This window comes from Salmo salar, chromosome ssa02 (genome assembly GCF_905237065.1).
Source record: "Salmo salar chromosome ssa02, Ssal_v3.1, whole genome shotgun sequence".
Taxonomy (NCBI): Eukaryota; Metazoa; Chordata; class Actinopteri; order Salmoniformes; family Salmonidae; genus Salmo; species Salmo salar.
In genome coordinates this window covers 6,622,128-6,641,925 of record NC_059443.1, presented here as the reverse complement: position 1 = coordinate 6,641,925, position 19,798 = coordinate 6,622,128, and the positions used below count along the sequence as shown (strand labels likewise).

At 45.3% G+C, this 19,798-nt stretch overlaps 2 protein-coding genes and 2 pseudogenes across 2 annotated transcripts in view; 3 read left to right on the top strand and 1 right to left on the bottom strand.

Moving 5' to 3' along the window:
* The first annotated feature begins 9 nt into the window (after positions 1 to 9).
* On the top strand, positions 10 to 4,864 carry LOC106597220 (partitioning defective 6 homolog gamma-like; annotated as a pseudogene).
* An 826-nt stretch (positions 4,865 to 5,690) lies between these two features.
* LOC106594875 (activity-dependent neuroprotector homeobox protein 2-like) lies at positions 5,691 to 10,385 on the top strand (annotated as a pseudogene).
* Positions 10,386 to 10,919: 534 nt separating this feature from the next.
* LOC106594808 (putative ribosome-binding factor A, mitochondrial) lies at positions 10,920 to 13,563 on the top strand. Its single transcript, XM_014186193.2, has 7 exons — positions 10,920 to 11,293; positions 11,561 to 11,591; positions 11,790 to 11,960; positions 12,265 to 12,377; positions 12,580 to 12,664; positions 12,760 to 12,809; positions 12,903 to 13,563. The coding sequence occupies exons 1-7, from the start codon at positions 11,049 to 11,051 to the stop codon at positions 13,273 to 13,275; spliced, it is 1,068 nt and encodes a 355-aa protein (XP_014041668.2). The 5' UTR covers positions 10,920 to 11,048; the 3' UTR covers positions 13,276 to 13,563.
* The window catches only part of LOC106597228 (zinc finger protein ZFAT), a 75,789-nt gene continuing 69,554 nt past the window's right edge, over positions 13,564 to 19,798 (bottom strand). Inside the window, 7 exon segments of the mRNA XM_045712771.1 lie at positions 13,564 to 14,561; positions 14,761 to 14,906; positions 15,055 to 15,175; positions 15,321 to 15,445; positions 17,553 to 17,691; positions 17,899 to 17,987; positions 18,252 to 18,425. Of these exon segments, the coding sequence (XP_045568727.1) occupies positions 14,340 to 14,561; positions 14,761 to 14,906; positions 15,055 to 15,175; positions 15,321 to 15,445; positions 17,553 to 17,691; positions 17,899 to 17,987; positions 18,252 to 18,425 (1,016 nt within the window). The 3' untranslated portion in view covers positions 13,564 to 14,339.

Below are 19,798 nucleotides of genomic sequence, written 5' to 3'. Positions count from 1 at the left end.
GTGGTTAATTAACTTTACCCAATCCGTCTGCCCCGGTCCCGCACCAGTCAGTGGGGAACAACACAGTCTTTTTATGTGACAGAAGAAAGCAGTAACTCCTCCCGCACAAGTACGGGAAAACGGCTTTGTATGAAGAAGCGTAACTTTACGCACAGGCAGCAGACAGTGGATCAAACTGAACCCACAGACGTAGTAGTCTACAACCCACACAGAACCCGGTGGGGCTCTGAAGAATAAGAAAATGAATCGGAGTTTAAGTAAATCGCAGTCTTTACAGTATCGTGCGACAGTGGAAGTGAAAAGCAAAGTAAGTAGCCGCGCGGGAGTTGGACATCCTGTTTTATGGGCTGACTATTGTTCCATTTGGAGAGGATGCTGGCTAGCTGCGCAATGTGCTCCCGATAAATGGAAGAATAACGGTCCTTGACTAAAATTATATATAGTCCTACAACCAATATGTCACCCTAGTGTAGGCTACTGTCATTTTTTAAATGCGTTTATGCTTTTATGGTATGAGATAATCTGTTTACCACGAATTTGGTGGTCCATCCACCCATTAATTGCAATTTTTACCTGTCATAACATTATTTTTTAGATTATAAGTAATGTGTTATTACCTGCATGTGTAATAGCTAATAAGCTAGATAGATTTTCTGCTCACAATCCTTGGCTGATCTACAGGTACATGTATATATATATATTTTGCTCCATATCATCTTAGTTTTGTCCAGTAGCCTAATACATTCCTGACACTCAATATAAAAATCACATTTGTCAATGAATTGCTTTGATTTGTCTAGTATGGAAAGGACAACTTTTCTTTATCTTTCAAAGTTTCTCCGAAAAATTCTGTCTTTAGTATGGAGCAGAGTTCAGAAGGTTTTCCCTTAACCGCTCCAACCCTGGCGAGTTCCAAGATTTCTACAAGCTCATCCTGTGCCTGCACCGTCTAACCAGCATTGATGTCATAATTGGCTATGCAGATATCCAGGGAGAACTACTACCCATCAATAACGATGACAACTTCTGCAAGGCCGTGTCCACTGCTCCCACCTTACTGCGGATCTTCATACAGAGACAAGGTATTCACCCAGAACAGACCAGTCAGTTGTTTCACTCTAAAGCCCTAAACACAACCAACTGTAGTTATGCAAGACTATGCCAGTCATTATGGTTGTCTGCCATTAAAAAGGTAATAAAACTAGGCAACATCGATAGGCTTCAATAACACTGAGATAACATATCATTCAAGGCTGAGACTGGAATTCAAATATCCTTCTTGCATGCTTTCTTCATAAGGGATTTATCAGAGTTGGCATCAGGAAAGTTGTTTATGTGCGTCTCCACCAGCAGCAGAAGGGGAAGTCATTTAGTTGTCCAGGGTTTATGTTTATTTTCATGTAATTGCTGTGCGCTGCTATTTTCGTATGTTTGTTTACACTATCTACATTTGTTTCCCTTGTTTATGTAACCTCAGGAACTCCTGTTTATATAGTTTATAGAGAGTCAGAACATATTCTGCTGCAATCCTTTCTGATGTTGACAGTATGATTTATGTCCTGGTTGTTGTGCTAAGTCAGAAGTTGTTTCTTGCCCACATTGACCCACACAGTAAAACAAACAATGCATCAGTTTAGTTGCATTGTAGCCCTTAGAGGAATTAGACTAGTTGGTGCATTTGACAATTTTGCTTTTCAAGACGTGTACTAACAGATTTCCTGTTCACAGAGGAAGTAGACGACAATATCTTCTGCCCCAATGCCACTGTGACACGCCGGAGGAAGGTGCCAGCAATCCCTCTGCCACGCGGCGACGTGAACCGCAAAAGGCCCACGGTCCACATCAGCAGGCCGCAGGACTTCCGTCCCATCTCGTCCATTATTGACACAGATTTCCTGCCCGCATCTCAGCGCCGGGTGCGCCTTTACCGCCAGGGCTCAGAGAAGCCCCTGGGGTTCTATATCCGGGATGGGACCACTGTGAGGGTGACTCCCCACGGCCTGGAGAAGGTACCTGGGATCTTCATCTCACGGCTGGTCCCTGGAGGCCTGGCTGAGAGCACAGGGCTGCTGGCCATCAACGACCAGGTGCTTGAGGTGAATGGGATTGAGGTGATGGGCAAGGTGTTAGACCAGGTGACAGACATGATGATCGCAAACAGTCACAATCTTATCATCACGGTGAAGCCGGTGAACCAGCGTAATAACATAGTGCGTACCGGCAGCTGGATGTCGGGGGATAAACTCAGGCAGTGTCAGCTCTTTAGACTACCATAGTTACCACAGCATGCCCATCTGTCAGAGTTACCACAGCATGCCTATCTGTGTGGGAGCCTACAGCTTCACTGATGACGAGCTCCAGAGTGACGAGGACTTGGACATTGTGATTGAGAGAAGACTCAGAAACTCATCCCGTCGCTCCAGTGCCTCCACCTCCACAGCCTCCCGTTCCCAGGCTTGGTCCCAGCCCCAGCAGAGTCCTAGGCCTTCTCCTAGGCCATCCACCCGGCGACCTCCCCGTCGGCCTTACTCTGTCATCTCCTCAACCTCCTATCACTCACAGCCCAGCCTCACTAACCTGAACCTCAGACTGAGCCGAGACCTGACCCTGCAGCAGCACTACGGCAGCAGCCCAGCCATCAGGGAGATGAATGGAGGTGTGTTTAACCACAGCAGCCTGCTCACCCTGAGGACAGAGCTACGACACAGCCTGGTGCTACAGAGGGGAGGAGTGGAGGAGGACGGAATGGTCATCACCTTGTGATTCTACAGTCAGATTCTAGAACACTACAAACCACAGGGGGCTGCTGAGGGGAGGATGGAATGGTCATCACCTTGTGATTCTACAGTCAGATTCTAGAACACTACAAACCACGGGGCTGCTGAGGGGAGGACGGAATGGTCATCACCTTGTGATTCTACAGTCAGATTCTAGAACACTACAAACCACGGGGCTGCTGAGGGGAGGACGGAATGGTCATCACCTTGCGATTCTACAGTCAGATTCTAGAACACTACAAACCACAGGGGGCTGCTGAGGGGAGGACGGAATGGTCATCACCTGATTCTACAGTCAGATTCTAGAACACTACAAACCACAGGGGGCTGCTGAGGGAAGGACGGAATGGTCATCACCTGATTCTACAATCAGATTCTAGAACACTACAAACCACAGGGGGCTGCTGAGGGGAGGACGGAATGGTCATCACCTTGTGATTCTACAGTCAGATTCTAGAACACTACAAACCACAGGGGGCTGCTGAGGGGAGGACGGAATGGTCATCACCTTGTGATTCTACAGTCAGATTCTAGAACACTACAAACCACAGGGGGCTGCTGAGGGGAGGACGGAATGGTCATCACCTGATTCTACAGTCAGATTCTAGAACACTACAAACCACAGGGGGCTGCTGAGGGGAGGACGGAATGGTCATCACCTGATTCTACAGTCAGATTCTAGAACACTACAAACCACAGGGGGCTGCTGAGGGGAGGACGGAATGGTCATCACCTGATTCTACAGTCAGATTCTAGAACACTACAAACCACAGGGGGCTGCTGAGGGGAGGACGGAATGGTCATCACCTGATTCTACAGTCAGATTCTAGAACACTGCAAACCACAGGGAGGGGAGGACGGCACATAAAAATGGCCAGAATTAAGTGAATGGTATGGTATAAAACACGTGTTTGATGTATTTGATACCATTCCACTCATTCTGCTCCAGCCATTACCACGAGCCTGTCCTCCCTAATTAAGGTGCCACCAACCTCCTGTGCTACAGACACTGCCGGCCTTTGTTATACCTTTTCTATACTTGAGACTGAGGAGACGTTTCATATTGGCTGGTTCCCAAATGACACCCCATTTCCTATATATCGCACTGCTTTGACCTGGACCCTGGTCACAAGTAGTGCACTATAAAGGGAATAGGTTGTTGATGATTCATTGTGAATTCAGCGATCTGACCTTTTGAACCCACTTAAATGTTGTCCCTCTCAGGGTCAGTCTCTCAGCACATTTGAAACCACAAAGCGGAGCGCCACAGCATTTAATATGGAAATAGTCATGAAACACCATTAGTAGTAAATCCAGTTCTGGCACTTGTTATACTGTGAATGTACATGTCCTTTACATGTACTGCTGATGCATTGAGTAGAGAGAGTGTATTATTAAAGCTACAGCACTGTTGTGGTTTTATTATGTCTCCCAAGTGGCACAGCGGTCTAAGGCACTGCATCTCAGCGCTAGAGGCTTCACTGCAGACCCTGGTTCGATTCCAGACTGTATCACAACCGGCTGTGATTGGGAGTCCCATAGGGCGGTGCACAATTGGCCCGTCATTGTAAATAAGAATTTGTTCTTAACTGACTTGCCTAGTTAAATAAAGGTTAAATAAATATGTCTAATGCTATTTATGAGGAATAAATCCTTAACTATCCCCTTACCAAAATATCAAGCCATTACGTGTGGCCCAAATGTCATTATGAATTGTGTCATTATGAACTGTGACATTATGAACTGTGACATTATGAATTGTGTCATTATGAACTGTGACATTATGAAGTGTGACATTATGAACTGTGTCATTATGAATTGTGACATTATGAACTGTGACATTATGAACTGTGACATTATGACCTGTGTCATTATGAACTGTGACATTATGAAATGTGTCATTATGAATTGTGTCATTATGAATTGTGTCATTATGAACTGTGTCATTATGAATTGTGTCATTATGAACTGTGACATTATGAACTGTGTCATTATGACCTGTGTGAGCCACTGGCATTTGTTTTCTGTGAGTGTTCAGCCCTTCTGTCCATAGGCTTTGATTAAAGAGCATGTGGGCTAAATATCAACCACAGTTTCAGTGATTTGTGATTTGCTCACAGTAGGCCCATAGGGTTAACTCAGTAGGCCCATAGGGTTAACTCAGTAGGCCCATAGGGTTAACTCAGTAGGCCCATAGGGTTAACTCAGTAGGCCCATAGGGTTAACACAGTAGGCCCATAGGGTTAACTCAGTAGGCCCATAGGGTTAACACAGTAGACCCATAGGGTTAACTCAGTAGGCCCATAGGGTTAACTCAGTAGGCCCATAGGGTTAACACAGTAGGCCCATAAGGTTAACACAAAGATGAAACATAGTCTCCCTGACCCACTTCAACAATACAGATGTAGACCATGCTTGCTGATAAATTATCAAAAATATTGTTCAAGTACCTAATGCTTGACCGTGCCTTGAGCTCACCTCTGACCTGGTATGATATTTGTTGTCATAATGTTCTGCATATGGGAAATGACATTGACCAAAAATACTTACAGCTGCATAAATCTCTCATTGAACCAGACAAATGTGTCCATTTGAATTCTAGAATTCTCTATGTATACCATTAAAATTCTATATGTATTCTATATTCAATATGAAGATATGCCATGTTTACTTGTTGTAGTTTATTCCCCATAGGTGTGATTTCACAGGGTGCCCCAAGCTGCAACAGGTATGATATGAATTGATGAGTGTGATACACCTGGTGGCAACAGGTGTGATCCCCAGTGGTGATCAAGGTCAACTCAATTGTTCTACTGTGCTCAAAATGGTCCAGGGTAAGAATTAGAGACACACTCATTTGATTGGAGGGTCATGACCATGCAATATGTTAATGAGCAAACGTCACTTCCTCACTTCCTGTGCGCCATGTTTCCTATCAATAGTTGGATGATGCTCTTCAACAGAACAAACAAAAGAAATGGTTGATTAAAAATAGAGGAAATTCTGCCATTATTGGTATTATAGGCGAAGAAAACGATTTGATAAGTGCATGCCGAGTATTTCATGGTATATTTTTCATAGCTGTGTAGTGCGCGCGCCTAAGCTCTTCTCCACTCGGATTGGTGAAAACAGACTCACGAGCACGCACTCTGTCGAGAGCTTTCTCTTCGACTGCCAGGTCGTGTAAGGTACACTTTCCCAAATGTATCTTCAGTATATATCTGCATGATTAACATTGTGTCCAAAACGTTGTTGCAATTCACCAAATATTTAAATCCTGCCGCCGAATGTGTATGAGCGGTGAAGTTACCTCAGTGACCTGTCTGTGTGTGCATGCAAATGAGGCAACGCGATGCTAGCATCAGTCATCCAGCTAGCTAACAACTGTTTTAGCTGCCTTGCGCAGATGCACTATTATTATGCATCCTGACTGTTTATCAGTGGTTTAGTATTTCTCTGCTCATTCTTCGTAGTTATTTGCTAGCCAGTAACATTCAACTGTCAGTGCGCCATTCACATAATTATGTAACTTGTCTTAGCTGCAGTTTTTCGCAGCAGACGATGTGACCAAATTCTAAGTTTTATTACTTGCCTGGTCATTTTGGCTGGCATTGCGTTCATGTAGCCAGTAACGAAAATCGAGGAACATACCATTTCCGCCAACAATGACTAATGACAAAGTTGTTATCATTTTATATATAACTATTTATGGGATTCAGGGGCAACCGCTTGCTTGGCCTACTAGTCCAGAGGCACCTCCACTAAATGCTACTTTGTATCACTGACACTGAAGTGGTTATTGTTAACAGTATATACAACAAAAACCTGATTTAAAATGTCTTGTTTTTGTTTCTAGGCCTACCTCTAGCTTGTGAAATGAACCTTTTATTTACTGCTGTGTTTTGCTCGTGCAGGGAAAAGATGTACCAACTACCTGTGGAGAAATTGGACAAAATCAGACAATCAAGGAAGAGAGTCAAAGATATTCTATGTGACATTGGACTTGACAACTGCAAAAAGTTGTTGGATGTAAGTTCTGTTTGTACACTACAAACGTTCAAGCACAGATATTAGTGGGACTTTGTTCACTGTAGCTACTCTTAATAGAATATTGATAGATTCATTTTGCATGAACCATCTCTTGGTCGATTTTGTTTTCCAGGATCTTAAATGCTTTGATGCAGGAGACGACTGTTTTGAGAACACAGACTGGGAGGATTTAACGGATGGTTACCATGGCAAAAGGAGAAAAAGGGTACGCTCATCGTTGTGGAGGACAAGTCATTTATTATTCTGTCATAATAGCTGTTGCAACACTGTAATATGTCTTAACTCTAGATTTTAAATGTAACATGAATATTTAAATCACATGCTAACTTCATCATTATTATTTAAATCACTCAGTGGCCATATCGCAGGGAGATGCTATGCTGTGCCCTGTGCTGGTTCTCTACCCGGTCATGGTACACCTTCAGAGGACACGTCCAGCGCTGTCATGAGGAGGAGGAGGACATCAGCGCCCTGTCCTCCTGCCCCAACTGCTCCTTCATCAGCCAGCCTGACATCACCAATCAACACATCAAGCTGTTCCACGGGGGATCAGCCAAAACCACCAGTGCCTCATGTACTTTAACCTCCACCACGTCCCATACTACCATCCATTCAGTCTCCACCACTGACGTAGGAGACAAGTACTCGTGTCGAGGCTGTGGGTTCCACGACTCGCTGTTCTATGTCATGAGAAAACACGTCCTGGTGAACCACTACGGATCGTTGTTGAACCGTTACTATGGTCACCGGAACGAAGCGGAACAGACAGCGGACGGGGTCAAATTGTCCACGTTCTTCTGCAGGATGTGTAACATGCCGGGCGGAGACGTCAGAGCACCTGCTCTACCACATTCTGAGCTCAGACAAACACAAGGAACTGCATGCGCACATCAGGCCCTTCATCGTCGAACACGTCAACACAAACCTCAAAACTAGCATAAGGAACAGCCCGCAGCAGAAGCTTCCGAACCTGGCTCCCAGGGCTGTCCAAAAGGTAGTCTCTCTGGTCTCCAAGAACATTAACCAACAACAACCCAACGGAAGGTCCATATCAAAAAACCCTTCCACCGGTACTATGCTTTTGGCCGCTCCAAGTAACACAACGGCCCTTGTGTGTGGTCCAGACCAGAGGCACATGTTCCTCCCCACACAGGGCCCAGGAGGAAACGGCTTAATACTCACTCAGCAGGCTGTGACTTCTCTTCAGAACCGTGCTGCCTTGCCCACCTCCACACTCGTCAAAGCTGGTCCCATCAGAATGATGCTGCCCAACACCCAGCAGAATGCCACCAAACCGGTACCAATAACAATTAGAGTTCCCCAACAACAACAACAGCCCCGACAGGTCCTACTTCCACCTGGTGTCCAAATCAATGTCCAAAACAAGATGGGTGGTGGTTCCCAGCCCCTTATGTTGACCCAGTCTGGTCCCAGAGGAGCCGTCATGTCCTCCCAGTCTGTCCGTCTGGTCCCTACTGGCAACAAGGTAAACGGCATGCCAACCTACACACTGGAAACTGTTCAGGTTGCCATGCCAGTCCAGTCTGCTGGGGTCACCCAAATTGTCAATAAAGGTGTGCTTGTGACGCAGAACATGACCACTCTACAACAGCAGAACAAGCCGTCGACTATTATCGTCATGGGAAACGGTACGGTGTCCAATCAAATGCCTAGCACGGCCGTGATGAACCAGATACAAGGTGACAACAGCACTGAGAAACCCAAAGAGTTGGCTGTGCAGACACAATTTCTGAAGAAGATGGAGAATAACACAGTGAAATGCACAAGATGTAAAACGTTATTGTCGGAGAAGGGTATTTTTCAGCATTTGTTGCATGGTCTGCAGTGTTTGCTCTGCCCACTGGTGTTCTATTCCATCCAGCAAGTCATGGAACACATGGGTAAGGAACACAAGCTCTCAGACAAAGCCAACTGTGACGTCCTCAAAGAGAAATATCGTCTGGGAATCAATCCCCAGGGGAGCCTTTTGTTTCCCTTTTTTGACATGAGCGCAAATGTCCCTAAAGACCTGCTGGCAGACAAGGAGCTAAACATGGTTCTGGTCACATCGACTAAAGACCGGATCTATCTGAAGCTGAGACGAGAGTCCATCAAGTCAGCATATCAAAACCTAGCAGAAGACGGTTGTCCCTTCTGTCCAGAGAAGCCTCAGAACGGGGAGGATTACGAGCTCCATCTGAAGACAAAGCACCACATTGTACCCACTATACATGCCATACTGAAGGCCCCAGCCTTCAAGTGTGTATACTGCCTGGGGGTGTACACAGACAAGTCCACTTCCAAAACCATCTCCATACACGTCCAGCGCTGCAGGTGTGCCCCCAAGGCAGCCAAGGATGCAGAGAGATTGATCAACCCTGATCCAAATGCCCAGACAATCAACGGTGGCGTGCCGGCCGCTGCCCTGGATCAGAGCAGACAGAGTAGGTCTAGGGAAGTGACAGGGGGGCCACCAAGCAGCAGGTGGGGCACAAATCCAAACCTGGTGCTTTTACATTCGACCCCACTGTGTCCCTGGTGCTGGATCCCACAGGAATGGAGATGCTTCCCTTCCAGGATAGAAAGGAGTTCCTCACCAGATACTTCCACCAGAGGCCCTACCTGTCTAGGAAAGAGATGGAGGCCCTGGCAGGCCGCCTGTGGTTCCAGAGGACTGATGTGGCGTCTCTGTTTGGAGCGAAGCGCAGCCGGTGTATGAAAGCGCTCCGACAGAAGAAGACTAAGGTTCTGATGGGGTTTAACTGGACTGAGCTGAGCAAGCTGAAGCACGACCTTGTTGTTCCAGAGATTGAACCTGAAGACAAAGCTGAGCCAGGGAAAGTAAATGTCTAACTTACTGTATGCACAGTCATTCTGCAGACAGAATGCATTCAAAGTGAGTCAGTGTGCAAACAAAAAGAAGAGGAAATATATTAACCAAATTGCAAGCTGTGTTTATCTAGAAGATATATTTTGGATGTATAGAAAGAAACGGTGATAGCCCTTGTCATTATTTTCTTATTATAAAAAGGGAATTTTAAAGAAAACAATGTCATCTAGACAACATTTGAAGATGAGAAAGAGTCATGAGAATAGATGTCCCTTTGAGGTCATGAAAAAAAAGTCTAACTAATATTTGTCAATTAACACTTGAGTTTATACATGTACCCATTTTGACAAAAACTACAGTGTGGACCAATTTTTTTTGTACAATTGTAAAGAGTGTTTTGTAGAATTTAAATGTGTGTAGATATTTTATACGATCTGTTAATATACCCAAGAACTTGTGAACACATACGATATTTATTTGGAACCTCATGTCATTGATAACTATTTGTACAGTATAACTTCACAGCCTGGGCAGCTTGTAAACACGCACTATTTGGCTCAAAACTAAAGCAGTTTATTAGCATAATATGCTGTAGTAGATAATAAAGTGACATTCAAGATGCATAGTACAAGTGCCTCGGTTCTCCTATAGAAGTTTTCATGCTCAAATGAACCATTGTTTCCATGCTGTGCTAAATTAAAGGATGTGTGTTTTTCTTCTTTTCTAGAGATGACCTCGTTGATCTGTGTTTTTGTTTTGCCCATAAATTACCCATAATTATTTGTAAAATGTTAGTTTGTTTCTTTTGGGTTTGGCATGTGGATTAAAATGAAATAAATATAGTATGTCCTGGCTTGAAATACACCCAACAAGGTTACTAGTAGATTTATAGAAATTGTTTTAACAATGAATTAATATTCTCTAACCTTATCTGTGGTATAAATCCACAATCGATGATTCCTAGCTGACATTGGGTGTACAGGCATTTTACTTCAGAAGAGTTCAGATATTTTGAACGATAGTGTCCTGTTCTCCCAGGCTGCTGGCCTGGAGTAGGTTTATAGCAGGCTAAAGTAGTGGAGTAGTGGTGAGGTTTTACTGGGTGCAGGGTTAGGTAGGGCAATTCTTTCACAAAGTGTAATGAATACATACTACAGAATAGTAGGCAGATACACAGCCAATACAGTAGGTGGCGGCTTGCACCTATAACATTTGTTTGCCACAATACCAAAAACGAAGTAGCTTTGACAACGATTGCTTCTGCCTTAACCCATTCTTCAGACAGACATTACTAGTTGCGCAGGGTGATGTTTATATACATGCTAGCTAGTTAGCTGGTGTGCGACCGAAGAAATCACTAGCTTTTTAAAGATTTCAGTAACATATTGATCATGTTTGGAATTAATACATATTCAAGAGTAAAACAATGTCTAGTTGTTCAGCATTACGCGAGCAGTTGTATGGCTATGAAGAAACGGACCGGCGGCGGTGTCGAACTTGGTCCTCAGCATCGAGTCCATCATTTGAACTGCGAGCACCGTTCCGTCTCATCAGTTTGTCATGACAGAAGAGATTTTCACACTTCTTCCAAGTGTGCTGGTAAAAACCTGTTGAGGAAGTTTGTCAACAAAACAAAGTAAGAGAACGTTTTGGTAGCAAGCCCTGATTTGATTAATCATGTCTTGCTAGCCTAGCTATCAAGTAATCAGCCGACTGAGCCTAGTAAGTTAGTACTCTTACTAGCCTGTTTAGTCTGTTTGAGCCGTCATGTCAAATCCTTGTCACGCCAAACATGTTTGGCTTGACAATGACAGTTGTTGGCATGAGCACAAACGGATCAGGTACCAGGCTCCTCTTCTGCTATGACTTGAGTAATGTTTTCTAAATGACATGTCTTCAACAGGAAGAAGCTCTGGTATGAAACACCGCCCCAGGTTGGTACACTGTCTCATGTCGTGATTTAGATTGTAATTAGGCTTATTCTCAGCCTGGCCCCTTATCTGTTTGTGCAACGCCTGTTCTGTTGTCATTGGCATACCAATTCCATAAGGAGTTGTCAAGACAGTAGAAACAGACTGGCACTCAGGCTTGCTGTATCCGGTTTCACACTTTAACCTTCGTAATTCTGACAGGGGCCACCGTCCAGTCAGCTCAGTGCTCTGAAGCCACCTAAGAAACAAAGCCAAGGGGACAACATGCGCACCAGAGTCCTCAACTCCATCCTGTACAAGGCCATCACTGATCTACTGAGCTCCCCTGAAGTCAACTATGAGGTCTACAACTACAGTGTGGACATCTCAAGGGTAGGAATAACCTAGCCTGGGTGCTGGTGTGTTTGTGCAATCATGCCCACTCCCTGTCACTCATTGTCATGTTTGGCTGGACAATGACAGCATTGAGCACTTGCTGATCTGGGACCAGGCTAGGAAGTACTTCAGCTTGGTCTGAAATATTCAATGACATTTTGGTAATGCAAGGTAGCTTCATAAAATTGGTGCTATTATTGTGTACAGTTCCATTCTAACCCTCTCAGCACTGCCTGGACTGCGCCAAAATGCAAAGTCCTTCCGTTTGAGTTGTTATAATATTGCGTGTGTGTCACATCAGGTGTCACTGCCTGCAGACTTCTCTAGTTGCCGGGTCTATTGGAAAACCAGTGGTGTGTCAGAGAGGGATGACCAGATTCAGCAAGCACTGGACAAGAGCAGCCCTCGAATAAGGTAAGCACTCTCTCAGAAAATAGCAGTACTCTTCTCTTTCTGATGATTTTAGCCTGGTTCCAGGTCTGTGTGTTCTTGCCAACGGTCCATGTCAAGACAAAACATGACAAGGAGTTGTCAGGATAGCACACAGAGACTGACACTCAGGCTAGGTTGTTTCAGGATGATGTTAGAGAGAACCCCTGTGCTGCTCTGTTAACAGGTACCTCATTATGGCTCATCAAACCCTTGGTGGTGTCCCTCCTTTGGTTTTCATAAAGGATAAACAGTACGCAGCCATGTCTGAGGTAATTGGCATTTCATATTCATTAGAACACAAACAACATTCAACATTTTATGAAAGACTGCTGATGAACTTTGTGCTTGTGGACTGTGCTGTTAGGTTGAAAACCTACTCAAGATGGCTGACTTTGGTCCTGAAGATGGACTGGGGTGAGAAACAATCTTTATGAAGACTGGGGCTCAAATAGTAAATACAGTCAAGTGAGTTTTTGAAGTTGACTTAATACATCTAATATCTTACAGAGAACGACTGCATGTAGTGGAACCAGGACAGCCCACCACGTCTAAAAAACCTGTGCTGTTCGGGGTTGACCACGACGCTCTCAACAAGCAGATCCTGGACTACAAACTGAGGGTCAAAGACACTACCTCAAACACCCTGGCACCAGAGCTCACACTGCAGCAGCTGGAGGTGCTGGCAAAGTACAGGAAGCAGAAGATAATGGAGAAGAAGAAGAAGTCCAAACGGCCCGTTGATGATGACATCACTCCTAAGGAGTACCTTCTGTCCAGACACAGCCAGGGTCAGGAGAGGGAGGAGGAGGACGGCCGGGAATTCAGCCAGGAAGACGACCACGTCAGAGAACTCATGGCTGAGGAGAGCAGGAAGTCCTAGATCCTTAGTTGAAAAGGTGAAATGTCAGTGACGAAACATCACAATTTGTAATCCCGGGTATCATCTCCATCACAGACTTTCCTATTTGGAAGTCCAACTTGGGAGAGTCGTTCAAGTGGTTTGTTTCGCCGTCTGAACCTTGTATTTGTCACTTCCGAGGAGCATTGGAAGGCAACATGAATGACCAGTGTACTGGAGAGCCACTCATCTAACATATGTGTTCTGGTAGTTCTACACCAGAGATCAGACATGGGTGAATTGTTCATGTCAATAAACACTTTCAAGCTATTGAGTTTGTCATGATGCGTTTAATTGTTCATTGACTAACATTCCAATAGGTGTAGAACTATTAGTCAACAGGATGGGGGGTGTACAGATAAACATGATCAACAATCTAGTCCTATAAAGAATCCAGTCCTGTAAATGATCCGTTGTAAACATTAAAGGCACATCATGCCAAAACTGCAACCATGTTGTAAGCTAAGTAAGGCTGAGATGCAATCTGAAAAGGCGCTTGACATTTTAAAAGGTCATTTCCGATTAAGGCGACCTCTGCAGCGTTTACCTTGAATGTGATCTCTGTGAACGCGGTAACATAGCCTTTCAAAGGCTCATTGTCGACAGCGTTACAGATTGAATCCCGACATGAATATTTGAATTATCCACATTTTATTCCCTTACTAAATGACTTATACACTTGTATAAAAAGTACATTCCAAAATCTTGTTTTCTAAGAAAAGCCTTTGATATATTAAGTTGAATTAACATAAGGAAATGCTAATCACAGAGAAAAGGCATAAGCGATGAAATGATACATTTCAAGCCACTATGTTATTCCAATCAAAGCCATTGGAGATTGGTTGTGGGTTTCATAGAGCAAGCCAGGGTGGAGTTCAATAGGGCACACTAGAAAAATGTCTAGCAACGGAACAATACAAATCTGTGTTCTAATTGGACAAGTTCAGGTAATATCTCCCTGTTTTCAAAATGTCTTCCACCTACTGAATGACCTGGGATGAAACTGTTGACTGCTCCTCCATGCCTGCACCAACGCTCTGGCCTGCTCAGATAGATTCCACAGTATGCTCCTCGGTCTCCACAGCCTCTTGGACATAGACAATGAACTGGGAGGCGTCCTCTCCCTGAGTGTACACGGTGACCGTCTCCATGCCCTCCACATCATCAGACGACACCACCAGATGGTGCTCCTCACCCAGCCCCATGGAGGCTGCCTGCTGGAAGGGGTCCTGGATCATCACAGTGTGGGTCCCCTCCTCCTCAGTCACCTGGAAGATGGTGGAAAGAGGATTGGAATGTGTTGGAGTGGGATGTCCTAAATGGCAACATATTCCCTATTGACAAGGGCCCAAGCACCATATTCCCTTTTATAGTGCACTACGTTTGACCAAAGGGCCCTGGTCAAAAGTACTGCACTATTGGCACCCTATTCCCTTTATAGTGCACTACTTTTGACACTGCTCTTACCTGCTCCACCACGGTCACTCTGCCAGGGACCATGGCCACCATGGAGGCTGCTGTGGCATCATTAGACTCTGCCCCCAGCTCAATGATCTGCTGCAGGATGTTAACCGCTGTGGGATCCAGCCCTTCCGTGGTGGTCGCCACCACCCCTAAGCAGATCATTCCAATACATTAAACACAGTGAGGGACACCAAGGATATTTCAACTCTTTGTCACTCTGTTGTATGTGGCTTGACAAGGAGCAATGGTGTTGGCAAGAGCACAAACAGATCTGGGACCAGGCTAACTTGTCCTAACCGTTCTCTGTGAACCTGAGGTCCTGGAGGGCTGACACGGCAGCTTCGGTCCCCTGAGGGTCCTCTGTCTCAGTGATGTGGAGGTACTGGGTAAGGGGCTCCTCCACCGACTGCTCCACCACCTCAGAACACACACACACACACACTTAACACAGTGTCTAGACATAGAAAAACATCTTAATATTGACCATATATATATATATATATATATATATATATATATATATATATATATATATATATATATATGAGACTATTAAACCTTACCTCCCATTGGTTGAGACCAAGCACGTCACTCTGAATCACTTTGAGGCCATGCTTGTTCTTCAGGTGTCTGTTCATCTCCCACTTGGTACCGTACACATAGTCACACACAGGACACTTCACTCCACCTAGAGATATAGGACAGTCACACACAGGACACTTCACTCCACCTAGAGACACAGGACACTTCACTCCACCTAGAGATACAGGACAGTCTCACACGGGACACTTCACTCCACCTAGAGATACAGGACAGTCTCACACGGGACACTTCACTCCACCTAGAGATACAGGACAGTCTCACACGGGACACTTCACTCCACCTAGAGATACGGGACAGTCTCACACGGGACACTTCACTCCACCTAGATATACAGGACAGTCTCACACGGGACACTTCACTCCACCTAGATATACAGGACAGTCTCACACGGGACACTTCACTCCACCTAGATATACAGGACAGTCTCACATGGGACACTTCACTCTACCTAGAGACACGGGACACTTCACTCCACCTAGAGATACAGGACAGTCTCACACGGGACACTTCACTCCACCTAGAGATACAGGACAGTCTCACACGGGACACTTCACTCCACCTAGAGATACAGGACAGTCTCACACGGGACACTTCACTCCACCTAGAGATACGGGACAGTCTCACACGGGACACTTCACTCCACCTAGATATACAGGACAGTCTCACACGGGACACTTCACTCCACCTAGATATACAGGACAGTCTCACATGGGACACTTCACTCTACCTAGAGACACGGGACACTTCACTCCACCTAGAGATACAGGACAGTCACACACAGGACACTTCACTCCACCTAGAGATACAGGACAGTCTCACACAGGACACTTCACTCCACCTAGAGATACAGGACAGTCTCACACGGGACACTTCACTCCACCTAGAGATACAGGACAGTCTCACACGGGACACTTCACTCCACCTAGAGATACAGGACAGTCTCACACGGGACACTTCACTCCACCTAGAGATACAGGACAGTCTCACACGGGACACTTCACTCCACCTAGAGATACAGGACAGTCTCACACGGGACACTTCACTCCACCTAGAGATACAGGACAGTCTCACACGGGACACTTCACTCCACCTAGAGATACAGGACAGTCTCACACGGGACACTTCACTCCACCTAGAGATACAGGACAGTCTCACACAGGACACACAGCAAACAGTGTGCAGGTTCCTCCTCTGTTTTACTGAGGAAAGACCGATTCCAGGTCCTCTGTTTCTACTGAGGAAAGGCCGATTCCAGGTCCTCTGTTTTACTGAGGAAAGGCCGATTCCAGGTCCTCTGTTTTACTGAGGAAAGACCGATTCCAGGTCCTCTGTTTCTACTGAGGAAAGGCCGATTCCAGGTCCTCTGTTTTACTGAGGAAAGGCCGATTCCAGGTCCTCTGTTTTACTGAGGAAAGGCCGATTCCAGGTCCTCTGTTTTACTGAGGAAAGGCCGATTCCAGGTCCTCTGTTTTACTGAGGAAAGGCCGATTCCAGGTCCTCTGTTTTACTGAGGAAAGGCCGATTCCAGGTCCTCTGTTTTACTGAGGAAAGGCCGATTCCAGGTCCTCTGTTTTACTGAGAAAGGCCGATTCCAGGTCCTCTGTTTTTACTGAGGAAAGGCCGATTCCAGGTCCTCTGTTTTACTGAGGAAAGGCCGATTCCAGGTCCTCTGTTTTACTGAGGAAAGGCCGATTCCAGGTCCTCTGTTTTGGAGATGGGTCTACTGGAACTGACATGACTGATTTTATTTAACCTTTATTTAACTAGGCAAGTCAGTTAAGAACAAATTCTTATTTACAATGACGGCCTCCCAAAAGGCAAAAGACCTCCTGCGGGGACGGGGGCTGGGATTGAAAAAATATCAATATAGGACAAAACACACCACGACAAGAGACAACACAACATAAAGAGAGACCTAACACAACAACATAGCAAGGCAGCAACACATGACAACACAACATGGTAGCAACACAAAACAGGGCACAGACAACAGCACAAAGGGCAAGAAGGTAGAGATAACAATATTTGTTTTCCCTATTAAACTTAGTTGAATACATTGACTAAGTCTTTCTGGATAAGAGCATCTGCTAAATGTTAATATATATGTAAATGTGTTTCTGTTTGGTACAGTATGATCTCCACAAATGTATTGTCCATTCCAGAGATCGGTGTGTCTCTGCTGAGCGACTCACCTTGCTGCTCCACAGCCTCAGAGGTGGCTGGACCAGGCCCTGCGTTACAGTACTCCTGGTTGGGGTGCTTCTTGCTGTAATGTCTCTTCAGGGGTCCTGCTATGTTACAGGAGTAGTGACAGTGGCCGCAGCGGTAGGGCTGTGGAAAACACATTTCAACTGGCTTCCAACAATAATGAAGACTAGAAAGGGTCCTTTTACTGAAGGAACATTGTGCGCTCCCTTAAACTGTCCAAATGTATTTTATGGTAGTGGAAGTTTAACTTGTTAGAGGCTGGTGTTGATACATTGATGCTAGTGACTGTATTATAAAAGCTTTATATAGAGACAGCCCTCTTCTGATTACCTTGAAAGAGGCGTGCTGCTCCATGTGTCGTACCAGTAGAGGTTTCTGTGCAGCGCTGTAATCACACTCTGTACATTTGAACTGCTTACCTACAGTATGGAGGGACAGAGACAGGATGACAATACTCACCTGCTGGTTAATTACAGTCAAAGATAAGACTTCAATGTTAACTACCCCCACTAGATCCCAAATGGCACCCTATTCCATATATAGTGCACTACTATTGACCAGAGCCCTATATAGTGCACTACTTTTGACCAGGAACTCTGGTCAAAAGTAGTGCACTATATAGGGAACAGCGTACCATTTGGGACTCACCCTAGATCTCAAAGCGTTTGTGGGTTTTCTCTCACCGTCCTCTGTGTGCATCAGCTTGTGGCTCTTCAGAGTGACCTTGGACTTGAACTTCTTGCCACACATGTCACACAGGTGTGTCTTCTCCGTGGTGTGTCTGCTCATGTGGGCCTTCAGGTTGCTCTTACTGCGGCTGGCGTAGTCACACAGGGAACACTTGAAGGGCTTCACTCCTAACAGGGGGAAGAGATACAGTGGCTTTTACATTTTGGTCATTTAGCAGACACTCTTATCCAGAGGGATTTACAGTCAGTAGTCATTTAGCAGACACTCTTATCCAGAGGGATTTACAGTCAGTAGTCATTTAGCAGACACTCTTATCCAGAGGGATTTACAGTCAGTAGTCATTTAGCAGACACTCTTATCCAGAGGGATTTACAGTCAGTAGTCATTTAGCAGACACTCTTATCCAGAGGGATTTACAGTCAGTAGTCATTTAGCAGACACTCTTATCCAGAGGGATTTACAGTCAGTAGTCATTTAGCAGACACTGTTATCCAGAGGGATTTACAGTCAGTAGTCATTTAGCAGACACTCTTATCCAGAGGGATTTACAGTCAGTAGTCATTTAGCAGACACTCTTATCCAGAGGGATTTACAGACAGTAGTCATTTAGCAGACACTCTTATCCAGAGGGATTTACAGACAGTGCATTCAACTAAGGTAGGAAGAACAACCACACATCACAGCGATAAGACAACCACACATCACAGCGATAAGACAACCACACATCACAGCGATAAGACAACCACACATCACAGCGATAAGACAACCACACATCACAGCGATAAGACAACCACACATCACAGCGATAAGACAACCACACATCACAGCGATAAGACAACCACACATCACAGCGATAAGACAACCACACTTCACAGCGATAAGACAACCACACATCACAGCGATAAGACAACCACACATCACAGCGATAAGACAACCACACATCACAGCGATAAGACAACCACACATCACAGCGATAAGACAACCACACATCACAGCGATAAGACAACCACACTTCACAGCGATAAGACAACCACACATCACAGCGATAAGACAACCACACATCACAGCGATAAGACAACCACACTTCACAGCGATAAGACAACCACACTTCACAGCGATAAGACAACCACACATCACAGCGATAAGACAACCACACATCACAGCGATAAGACAACCACACATCACAGCGATAAGACAACCACACATCACAGCGATAAGACAACCACACTTCACAGCGATAAGACAACCACACATCACAGCGATAAGACAACCACACATCACAGCGATAAGACAACCACACTTCACAGCGATAAGACAACCACACATCACAGCGATAAGACAACCACACATCACAGCGATAAGACAACCACACATCACAGCGATAAGACAACCACACATCACAGCGATAAGACAACCACACTTCACAGCGATAAGACAACCACACATCACAGCGATAAGACAACCACACATCACAGCGATAAGACAACCACACATCACAGCGATAAGACAACCACACTTCACAGCGATAAGACAACCACAC

Coding starts and splice junctions, on each gene's coding strand:
- LOC106594808 (XM_014186193.2), top strand. CDS start 11,049: ATGTTTGGAATTAATACATATTCAAGAGTAAAACAATGTCTAGTTGTT. Junction 11,961..12,264: donor ACAGTGTGGACATCTCAAGG/GTAGGAATAACC, acceptor GTGTCACATCAG/GTGTCACTGCCTGCAGACTT. Junction 12,810..12,902: donor GGTCCTGAAGATGGACTGGG/GTGAGAAACAAT, acceptor AATATCTTACAG/AGAACGACTGCATGTAGTGG.